We start from the raw sequence: 11,623 nt of genomic DNA, 5'->3' as shown, positions 1-11,623 counted from the left end.
TTCGTTTGGTGTTTGTTTCTGTGCTGTTTTTTTGGCATGCTGCTTGGAACTGGAGTCAGTTCTTTAATACACATTGAGTTTGCACCTATTTTTTTTTAAATGCCATTCATCTGTATTTTCACACAAACATACCTGCACGTTCAATACACATCAATACATATGTACACATATCCACAGTCTGTATGTTATACACCAGGACGGCTCTGACATTTTAGCTCTCTAGCCCACCATGAAGTGAATCTTTGAAATGTTGGCAGCCTGAAAACTGATAAATTGGAGGGTGCTAGACAAGTCTTAGCTTTCTTATTTTTGCAAGAGGTTACAACCCTTTCTTTTTAGTACCAGCCTGTTCATACTCAATTGAAAGCTATACATGGTTTAAAGTATTTTTCCTTTTTGTCCTTAAAAGGTTACTTTTGGGAAGCAGTACACGGATTAAAATATTTTTCCTTTTTGTCCTTAAAAGGTTACTTTTGGGAAGCAGTAGTGCTATGATGAGTTCACTTTAGACAAAAAAAAAAAATAATAGAAGTACAGAAATGTGGTTTCTGTTTTGATATGATTTCATTTTGTGTATCAGAATATAAGGAAAAGGCCATAAATTTAACGGGATTTTGAAATTATGAGGGCAGTCAAGCGTGTGCACATTTTTGCTTAGCAGATCTAAGATTGCCACTATACAATCATTATCATTTTTTTAAAACTATTACATGAGGTAGGAGGTAAGAACCAGAAATATCAAGTATAGTTTAGAAACGATCAAGAGGCGTGGGATAATTTTTTAAAAACATTTAAACAGCACGTCTACCTTCAAGAACAATTTATCAAGTTTATTTAGAACAAAGGTAGATAATATAGTCTGGTTTAGACATGAATGATTCCTGTCTTTAGCCAACTTTTTCACAGGTTTCTCAGGCCTGATCAGTTTTGGAAAGCTGCATATATGGTACAGGGTTTTAATTGTGAAAATAATTTTTATTCACCACGTACAGTACACCATTCCAAACACAAATGTGCAGACACAATCTCCAACCATCCATGTTCATTAGTATACACATACAACTTCAGTAAATATTACTAAGTTTGTTGTAGTGACATCCTAAAGAAGCAGAATATATTATGTTAATTAATTCCTTAATATGCTTATGTAGTTGTGGTGAGCGGGCTAAAAGGTTGGTTCCAACGGGGAGGTCCGAATCTCTTTAAATATTTCTGTGTTGAGGAAATGGAGTATAACCCAGACTATCAAATTAAGTATAGACGGTCAGCGGTAGGTGTATACAGAGTGGATATATCTTTTACATTATAATGGACATGTTCGAGCTGAAATTATGGGCTCTTGAATGTATGGGAGGATACACAGGATTCCCACGAAATCCCCAGCTCCTCAGTCTGCGGGCTTCGACGAGTAAAAGTATTAACACATTTCTAAAATGTCGACACGCCTCAATCCTGGTGTAATAAGACTTCAGTGGTCACCTGCGCTGCCCACCCTCCTTTACCGGGTCTCGTGTCAGCGCGTGCGAAGCAAGACGGGGCGTAGCCAAAGTAGTGACAGCGCCTGAGTGACGAATGTCAGTCGATGCGTGACGTGGCCACTAGCCAGCGGCGCTAGCACCGTTCATTGCCCTCGCATGCCAGAACTGCCACTCATCTCGCTACGTCCTCTTTACCCCCTCCCTCAGCCGCCGGGGAACCTGCTTTGTCTTCAACCGAAAGCGTTCCCTAGTTCAAATCTTCTCGTCTCTCCCTACAATCAAACAAGAACCGCCTTAACTAAGAGATATTACAATTACACAAACACTTTGTGCATTTAAAATTAAGCCAGTAGATAAAAGAAGACAGCACCGGGCGAAGGAGCTACAGCGCACTTTTGAGGCGCTGAAAGGGATGTAATAAAATTAAACTATTGTTTTCTTTTGTAGTTATTGGTTATGTCTGTAACTAAATTAAATTGTATAACAAAATATAATTGAAAGATCGTAACGCGGAGTTTTCAATCATGAATTTGATAATTATAGTTTAGGATAAATGTTTTCATCCCTTCTATTCCCCACTTCCTACACCCGACACTACACTATGATGTCAGTCACGTGATGGGGTGGGCAGTGTCGATAATTGACGGCCGCCATTTTGACGAAGAGTGACAGTGTCGCCCTGCGAAGGTAAGCCCTCGAATCGCCGCACGATCAGACCATCAACAGTTTAGCTTAAAAGCAGCGCAGTCCTTGCATTTAGCACGAAGCAGAGTCAAGCGAACGTGTTTCTCGCCATTTCGTTTTATTTGTCATGCACCATCCAGCCTTTCTCCACTTATTAATAGATAGAAAAACGCGCATGTTGTTTTTCCTGTTGTTGTTTTGTTCGGTTTGTGAATGGCTCGAGCATGAGAGAGAGAGAAACTGAGGGTGGACTCTCATAAATTCGTCGCTGCGCGCATCGTGTGTGATGTGAGTGACGTGACCGGGCGGGGCTGCAAACCTCGAGCTGTTTCTTTGAACAGCCAGTCTTCCAGACGCTCACCTCAGCTTTGTTTGAAAACCCGCAGAAACATGGCCGCAAATGTTGCTCGAATTTCCAAGATCATTTCTCGCCACGCTTTGCATAAATAAAGGCAGCAGATGTCTGTCTGACCCGTCAACGAAGCATGCTGCCTTGATAAAACATTGTTTTGTTTACTGATTGTGTTAGTAGGGAACAGATGTATATTTTGGATGCCAGGAAAGCACAGCGTTGTACTTAGAAAATGGTAGTAGGCAATAATCTCAAGAAGTGCAGATGATTTACGATAAAATTAAATTTGAATATAGTTGCCTTTATAATAGGATTATTAGCTCCGAAATCGGATCAAGCCTATTGAAATAAATGTTAAAGTTTTGAAGAGTCGACGTAAAGGTTTGTCAAGCAAAACACGGCATCTTGTTAATTATCCCACAGGTTTCGAGTTATTTGATGCAATAAAATGCATTACAAACGTGAGACAGTGATAAGAACAGGTTTTAAGCCATGGAATAACCACCAACTCCCCTCCCCACGGAAATCCTAGTTTAGCCGAAGCAACCGTGTTTTTTTATATTATAATATTTTTTGTACTATTTTCATTTCCCTTGGTTAAGTTCAATAAATATGCATGAGAAGACTACATATAAAAATGACCTATGTTCACTATTTTTAATCTTGTGGATGATATAGTATATCATTTGAACACACATCACAGTTAATGAGAGCTGTAGTAAAAATCAGTAGTGGGAATTTACAATAATAATAATAATTTCAGAAAGAGTTTCTATGACCTGACAATGTCACTAGTATTAACTGTGTTATAGAAGGGTAACTGTTTTTGAGTCAAAGGGAATCTACCATATTCAACCTATTGGGATGTATCAACAATAGTTTTAAATACTCGATGAAAGGGCTGCTGCATGCAGATTCCAGGTTCTCTTAAAGTTAAAGCTTGTTCTTGTTTATGCTGGCTAGTAGTTTCTGGTTTTTTTAATAGTTTGTAAAACATTCTTGATATCTATAGCTTACTTGCTATAATGTCATTCATGTCTGTGCTCCTCATGTAAGAGTCTTTCATTGTTTCCGAGTTACAATTGTCTCCCACCACCATTGTTGATTTGCACTGTAGCATTCCTATTCCAATTATGAAAATATAGATTAGGCTGGTTAACAGATTGATAACATAATATTTATTTACATGCAGCATCTACAGCATATTACTATTAATTGTTACAGTAAATAGCAAATTATTTGCATGACCTGCCTGCTCTCTTTCTTTTTATTTCCCACAATTCCAAGTACAAATACAGTATTTTTGTCCCATTAAGGCAACCATTTTTGTCTTGGGTTACAACAGTTTAGATTCTGCTGTAAGTTTGTTGCTGGTTGCGTTCATGATGTATAAGCTGGAATCTCGTTCATCATAGGATTGATGGTGTGTGCATGGCACTGTGTCAGCCATCATGTCCATTGTTCAAAATCAGCCACCATCCTATCAGGAGAGTCAGATTATGGCTCATGTATGTCTGGCCACCAGCACACATGAAGATGGTTCTCATGATGAGAGGTGAGATTTGTTTTCATTATTCACCCACCCCATTTTTTAAAACCAAATTTCTCTTCATTGAATCCACTTTTGATTTTTATTTAATGTATGCACTTTTCACAACAAATATAAGCTCTATTTATGTCGTTATTTTTATATTTTTGTATATTAACTGAATATGTCAAGGCATACATTTAATTGGTAGTATCACATTGCATGAGATGAAAATATTTTGTTCTTAGTTGTGTACATCCTTGCATATTTTGTCATTGTGATTTGCTATTTCTTGATTTTCTGTTCACCTCATATCAGGTTGTCAGTTTTGACCAGTTACCGTGTGTTCTCTCTGCAGTCATGTCCCAGTGATGACCGTGGTCCAGACACATGAAGGCGAAGTCATGCATGATGAGTGGAAGAAAGCCATATATAAGTATGTCACTAAATACTTGTACAATACTGCCATTGCATTCTCTTGGGCATTTTTTGTTCTTTTTAGGAGATACATTCTTGATGAACTGTAGTCGAGAAGATCTGTGTTTTCAGGAAATGGGACAACACTTCGCAACAAAATGTAAAACTTATTTGCAATTGCGACAGCTTTGTATGGTTTTAACATTTTTTTTTTGGTAAAGATCTTTGCCAAAAACCATGAAAATTTTGTTTTTCAATAATTACCTTCCAAAATGATTTTTTTTTCAAAGTATTTCTACCCCAAAGCACCTTTTAAAAAATTTGTATGATACAAATTATTGCATTTATTTATCGGTAGATGAGTGAGTATAACGAGAATAAAAGGAAGACTTGAAGATTCATACATCACGAAAGACTCAAACATACATTTATGCCAAAATAAAGACCATGGCATAGAAACATCAAACTAAAAATTTGGTTATTAATTTTGTATTAGAGGGAGGAAAAACAATAATTTATCTGCTTTGTTTTAAATAAAAACACCAGTCACTGGAAGTCAGTCATACTTCAAAATCTATCGGACAATAAATATTTCTTAACTGAAAATATTTGTCACTAAGACAAAACTCATGCTAGCTGTTCTGCTGTTTTTGCCTGGGAGTAGAAGTTGAGAGGGAGAGATGCAAAGACAATAGATGGAGTGAGAGGAGTGTATGATCACATGTCAGAATGCTTGTTATTGCATATTTTTTGATGTTCCAGTCATCCGTTGTTCCCTCTAATGGCGTTGCTGTTTGAGAAATGTGAACAAGGGTCACTGTCACTTGATATGTTTGCCACCACAGACTACGACCGAGACATCCAGGCTTTTGTAGAACATCGACAGCATCAGGGGAAGCCATTCTTTGTCGATGATCAAGATCTCGATAGTCTGGTATGGGGCTTTTACTAAACTTGTATCATTTTCAAGCATCAGTAAGGTTCATAGGTGCAAGGAGAAGATTTGGTTAAAAGTACAAAAAAAAACCAAACAAAAAAAACCCCAAAAAACCAAACAAAACAAACATGGTAAGTAAATCTGCCAGATTCACATTGTGATAAACTTGAGTGACAGTACATCATTGCTTTCATGGATTCTGTTTTGCATTTTCTTGATCTGAAACAATTTTCAACTTTCTAACGCGATTGGCATACAGATAGTATTTTTTTCCAGATATTTAATGCCATAGTTTGTCAGTGCAGTTTTTCCTGCTGAAGATGGTGGTAGCGATAATGATGGTGATGATAATGATGATGACAATTATTGCTATTGCCACTCTTACTGCCACTATTACAGATGCTGAAGGCTGTGCAAGTGTTAAGGATCCATCTCTTAGAGCTTGAGAAAGTGAGCGAACTGTGCAAGGACTTTTGTAGCCGTTATATCACTTGTCTGAAAGGGAAACTGCAGAGTGAGAATCTTCTACGGCTAGATGACTTGGATTCTCCACCCCTGTCTCCCAGTCAGAACACCAATACTATGGCAGCAGCAGGTATTTGACAATTCTCCTCTTTGCCTCTTCCTTTTTCATTCTTTTTTTCAGCTTTGTGCCTGTCATATTTCTCAAGCAAAAGATACAATGAGCAATGGGGCAATGGAATTGTGAGATGGGTGGAGGGGAAAAGTAAAAAAATTAAAGGCAAGCTTTGTGACTTATTCAGAATATGCCCATGACATTTGAAATCACCTAAGCTCTCATGAGCTTAAAAAAATCATAAAAAATAAAAATAAGGACAAATCAGAAGTATAATAAAAAGTTTGAAAAAATTGCAGACATTTTCTGTGCTGCATTTCATTGATCAGTATATCCTGAGTTTATTAAGATATTGTGAAAAGGATTGTGGCACATTTGTTAATGTGTCATGGTTTACTAGCTATTTTATATGCAGGTTACCAAGGAAATGCCTAAATTTTTTTATGTAAAGGCCACGACAAATTTTGCAATTTTTTTTATGTTAAGAACTGTATTTGTGTGTAAAACAGGTGTCTCTATGGCAGCAATGCCTCTGCCTCCTGTGGTCAATGCAATGGGAGGAGGAGTTATGATGCCGCAGGGGTTGTCCATGGCAACTATTAGCCAGGGGCAAATTATCTCTGGTAACACAGTGTACCAGATGGTCCACACGCCTCAGGGGATTGTTGCGCAGCCCATACAGGTAAAGATCTGTTTATCTGAATCTGTTAAGGATTCCACATTTTTGCTTACTATGGACATTTTTGATAAATGTTTGGACAATGATAACTTTTACTTCATTGTTTTTAGATACAGGCACCCCCTATGCAGACATCTGTGGGCACAGCTTCAATGGTACATGGGAATACCTCATTATCTCAGATAGGGATGATGGGGTCACCTCCAACTGCACAGCCGCAGGTAACGAGTCCAGGTATACCTTGCATTTTTTTTTTGAGGAGAGGTGGGATCAAATGTTTCACTTGAAATTCAAGCAAAACCTTTTCAGATTAAACTATGATTATTATTAATAGTATAATCAGTAGTAGTAGTCCTACTGTCACTGCCACTCTTAGTTACCAGACCAGCAATCATCTCCTTTATGGTTTTATTTCTGTTGTCATTTATAAACCATTATTTTCTCACTTTTATCTATTGATATATAAGGTCCAAGATTGTTCCATGTAGACTTTTATATATATATATGCAGTCCATGGATCAGGCAGCACAGTGCTGTCTGGGGATGAGTCCTATGATGATGACCCAACAGGAAAACGGAAGAATGCTAAACGGGGAGTCCTGCCAAAGCATGCGACACAGATCATGAAGACCTGGCTTTTCCAGCATCTTGTTGTATGTGGCAAGCAATTAAATATCATCTGATTTCCCATAACCCTAAAATCCTATAGCAGCTTGCATTTAGAAAGCTCTGGTTAATTAACAGAAGTACAGTAGCCAGTGTATTCTGCGCTTTGTTATGTATATCAGACATTTGCTTAATTGAAGTGAACGCACAATGTGACAGTGTTACTTATACTATGTTTTATCCCATATAACAAAAAGTGATTTTAAGGACTGCATGATTCTGCAGGATGATAATGTCATGGAAAGGTGTAAATAATAATTTTTATTTTACTGTGTTTTTTTAACTAAAAAATTATATTTCTTATTTTGGCAACAATTTGTAAGTTTTTAGGGGGGAAAAACCCACCTCAATAATAGCAAAGAATGTTTTGCAGCATCCATACCCAACAGAAGATGAGAAGCGACAGATTTCTAGCCAAACAAATTTAACACTTCTTCAGGTTAATAACTGGTGAGTTGAAACAGTCTTCCAAATGGGTGAGTGCATGTGTGTGCATGTGATAGTGGTGGTGGGGTTGGATGCTTCAACTGGTCATGTCATAGCAAAGTGGGAGAGGGGAGACGAGGGAGATAACTGAATTATCACATCACCCCTATGCTAAAGAGCTGGCTTTTTTTTACACAAGCATGTTTATTGGAATGTTTGAGTGTGGATGGGTATGGACACAATACATATGCAGGTGTATAATGAATATAATGGCACTTTTTCAGGTTTATTAATGCCCGGAGAAGAATTCTGCAGCCAATGCTGGACTCTGGAACTGGGGATGCCAATCGCACTAAAAAGAGCAAACCTTCCACGAGGCCTCAGCAGAGATTTTGGCCAGAAGCCATTGCAAACATCACACCACAGTTACCGCCACATTTACAACAGGCTAAGATTCCTTCACCCACCTCTTCCCCACCGCTTTCATCCCCCAATGACTCTGTATCTGTAACAATGGGCCAGGCGGGGCACCTTGGTAAGTGGATATTTGCTGTTGATTCAGCTTTTATCATGCAAAAATGATATCTTTCACTGAGAAAGATGTAGAGCGTAAATTGGGTCCGAATCAAAAGGAGTTTAAAAGATAAAATGTTAGTTTATAAAACATAAGAACTTGTACGTTTTAAACAAGATTCTATCAGTAACAAGAGAAGAGAAAAATTAGATGCAGCTTCCTTCCTTGTAACTGATATGTATTCTTCTGGACTACACAGTTATGACAGCTAACGGTCAGCTAGTGGCTGCTGGCAATGGAGTCCCGCTGTCTCTTGCTGCTCTGCCTGGCATCATGCTGGGACAGCCAACATTATCAGCAGCTGCATCACTGGGTGCAAAGACACCAGCCTCTGGCAGCGATGATCTGAACTCTAGCAGTGTTGTGTTGTCCTTGACATGTGAGTCAGGAGAATCAGATGGTGACTGATTCATGAGGACTATGCAGAGAGCTAATGTATGATGCAAGATTTTGTGTGTGTGCGGTGCTTGCAAGAGTGTGTTGAGAGGTGATTGATTGATGATGGATTGATTGTGTGTGGAGAAAATGTGAATACTGTAAATTGTTAATGTATTTGTTACAAGGTGTTCATACTTACACCTTGAAAATTGTTGCAGACTTCCTGACAGAGAGAGGGTGATTGTGCATATATGCATGTGTGCTCATATCCTCATGCATATGTAGGTGTGCATGTTTGTGACAGTTAAAATGTATGAATATGGCAGATGTATCCAAAGCCCTTCATAGTACATAGATGAAGTAAGGAAAAAAAATCACAACTGAAGCCTTGGTAGGGTTTTTTAAAAGACTCGGAAGCATTTATTGTTATACAATCATGCATTTTTATTTAGACCTATTATTTTTATCCTTTTCATCTCTTAAGCTAATACTACATTTGTTATTTTAGGCATGATAATCTTCGTCTTTTGCTGTATTGTGCTGAAAATGCTCAAGCTGTATAAGCAGTTGCTCTTTGTTGCTGGCACCGTCCAGAGTTTTGGACTGCTGTTGAAACCTGGCAATATGGAGCGATGCTGTTTAAGCACTGAAAGCCCATCTCTTTACCTCTGCCTCTTTTGATTTCATTGTCATTCTCAAAAGTATTTCCATATGGCTTGTTATGCTGTTGTAGAGGCAGTATGTGTCGGAGGACAAACCCTCAGATTTAAGGTGCACTGATTGTCAAACCAGTTCCCTCAGCTCATTCTGTCCTCAGTCAGCACTAGATGCTGTACTGGAATGTAGGTGTTAGACTGCCAGGTACAGTTTTGTCCCATCACTTTCCTTCATCTTGGACCTCATGGATTTATTTTGTTGGGATTGTTTTATTTTTGTTGATATTGATTGGCAAATTATCAGTCTGATCTGCGCATGTGTGGTCTTTAACTATTTTGTGGACGGGAACGATGTGCAATGCCAGGTTTTTGACCAAATATGACATTTCTGTGCATTGTGGGTCTTGAATCCATACTTTTTGAGGAAGCTTAACTTCATCAGTAGAGTGACCTATCATCAACAGCTATACAAAGAATTAGTCCCCTTCCGCAGAGTGTAATTGTGTTTGTATATTCTGACATCATTTGCTTGCCTTCTATTTTTACCGGTTTTTAAATAAAGCAACTTATTTCCACACCATAGCCAGTAATGGTACCATCATGCAGACCTGAAATCTTACAGAATCATTCTTTGTTTCCCGATTTTGATGTGATAAGAAATCTTCATTGCATTGTAATAGAATGTGTTTGCGTAAGAGAGAGTGTGCAAGAAGGGATAGACTGATTGCTGATCCATTATATCTTTTGTACTAATATTGTGCCATAACATTTTGTGAATAACATTTGCAAGAAAGCCTGATGAGGTGGTAGTAAAAGTAAATGAAAAAAAAATGAACATTTCTGATTTTTTTTTTTTTTAATATACTCGGTGGTTTTTCATAGTGAGCCACTCCCCTCCCCTACTCAATTTTGTTTGTTTGTTGATAATCTCATATTATTCATTTTGGACACAAGAAAATTTATGAGCAAAATTTGCTCATTAGGAGAAGGTGGGTAGAAATTATCTCATATTTTTACAATGAGGTCATGCTGATGCAAACAACAGTGAGTAGTTTAAACAGAAAGGGTAACGAACAAGTAGAATTCTTGGGTGGAAGGAGTGAGAGTAAGTGTTCCATGGAGAGTGATAACATGTAATTTTGAAGGACTTGCTTTGTTACATACCAATGATGAACAAAACTGCTGTCATCCTCACAAGTAGACTGAGGATGATTTCAATGTGCCAGAATGTGTTGAGTATATTAGTTGATGTATGTGATATGTCAGAAATACAATGTGTGTGCTTGAGCGAGTGAGAAAGTAGGTAAATGAAAGAGAAAAAGTCTGAAAACTAAACATTGATTTTTGCGGCATGTTTTTGGTTTTGTCTGTGATATGTATGTTTGGTATTTTTATTTAGTATTCTGTTGTATGGAATGTTTGAATTCATTTATTTCAAGGAAGATGGTTAAGTTGCAACCAGAAACATTTGAATAATTTTTAAGTGTTTATATAAAGTGGAATATTTTCAAGGCAGTGGTATTTGATAGGGATTTCTCTTTCTCTGTGTAGAAAATGGGCTTGATGAACAAATTCAGCTTTTATGGTAAAAGTCTGTATTTTGATGCTGTCTTCCACATCGTTTAGCTGTTCCCCCTCCATATCCCAAAAGGTGTAATTTTTCCGAAAGCTCATAATTAATGTGCTGCTTTAAGCATATTTCACTTTTCAAGAAGTATTCAAGTAAAGACAGTGCCCTGGCAGTAAAAATGTGTTAGCAGTGAAAATTCACAGAAGCAGCAAAATTCATTCCAAGGCTTTGCGTAAATTTCCCCCACCCCTCAACACCCATTTATGACTTTGGGCAAGATATACATAACTCTAAAGAAATGATGCCAAAGGAATTTACCAATGTAGAAAGTATTCTTCAATGTAATTACACTATGTTGGCTGTTTTGTCCCCAGTTGAAAGAGGTGCTTTGTGGCAGCAAACTGAATGAAGCAAAATGAGCATATAAATCTTGTTTTGTGTACAAGCTGTGTTTGTGCTAACAGATCTATGCAAGAAACTGTGTTTTATTATAATGAATTTGTACATTTTTCTACTCAAAAAGAATAAAACATCTGACTTTGGATCCTATGTTTCAAGAGTGGTTTGTTCATTGTGTATTGCATGGAGGAAATTACATATAACTTAAATGAAGACAATGAGCAAAATGTAAAAATTTTCGAATGTCAGCTAGGTAACTGTCCTTGTCAATGAAAACACACAGTCAGGTCGATCATATATGA

General features: G+C 37.6%; 1 protein-coding gene across 5 annotated transcripts; it reads left to right on the top strand.

The window, feature by feature from the left end:
- Nucleotides 1-2,084: 2,084 nt before the first annotated feature.
- On the top strand, nt 2,085-11,466 carry LOC112567990 (homeobox protein PKNOX1-like). 5 transcript variants are annotated; one of them, XM_025244961.1, is made up of 11 exons: nt 2,085-2,165; nt 3,930-4,069; nt 4,401-4,478; nt 5,222-5,393; nt 5,796-5,991; nt 6,483-6,655; nt 6,763-6,886; nt 7,163-7,305; nt 7,692-7,768; nt 8,029-8,279; nt 8,518-11,466. In XM_025244961.1, the coding sequence occupies exons 2-11, from the start codon at nt 3,966-3,968 to the stop codon at nt 8,724-8,726; spliced, it is 1,527 nt and encodes a 508-aa protein (XP_025100746.1). In that variant the 5' UTR covers nt 2,085-2,165; nt 3,930-3,965; the 3' UTR covers nt 8,727-11,466. The 5 variants fall into 5 exon arrangements, with proteins under 5 accessions (XP_025100746.1, XP_025100748.1, XP_025100747.1 ...); XM_025244963.1 differs by lacking the exon at nt 2,085-2,165 and adding an exon at nt 2,198-2,450; XM_025244962.1 differs by lacking the exon at nt 2,085-2,165 and adding an exon at nt 2,695-3,435.
- The last annotated feature ends 157 nt before the right edge of the window (nt 11,467-11,623 follow it).

The sequence above is a fragment of the Pomacea canaliculata genome, linkage group LG7 (assembly GCF_003073045.1).
Source record: "Pomacea canaliculata isolate SZHN2017 linkage group LG7, ASM307304v1, whole genome shotgun sequence".
Taxonomy (NCBI): Eukaryota; Metazoa; Mollusca; class Gastropoda; order Architaenioglossa; family Ampullariidae; genus Pomacea; species Pomacea canaliculata.
The sequence above is the reverse complement of the archived record's forward strand: the minus strand, read 5'-3'. Positions and strand labels throughout refer to the sequence as shown.

Bases quoted from the DNA above. Each gene is read 5' to 3' on its own strand.
- LOC112567990 (XM_025244961.1), top strand. From the start codon at position 3,966: ATGTCCATTGTTCAAAATCAGCCACCATCCTATCAGGAGAGTCAGATT. The intron at 5,394-5,795 runs GTATGGGGCTTT...CCACTATTACAG, and splicing joins ATCAAGATCTCGATAGTCTG to ATGCTGAAGGCTGTGCAAGT. The intron at 7,306-7,691 runs GTATGTGGCAAG...AATGTTTTGCAG, and splicing joins GGCTTTTCCAGCATCTTGTT to CATCCATACCCAACAGAAGA.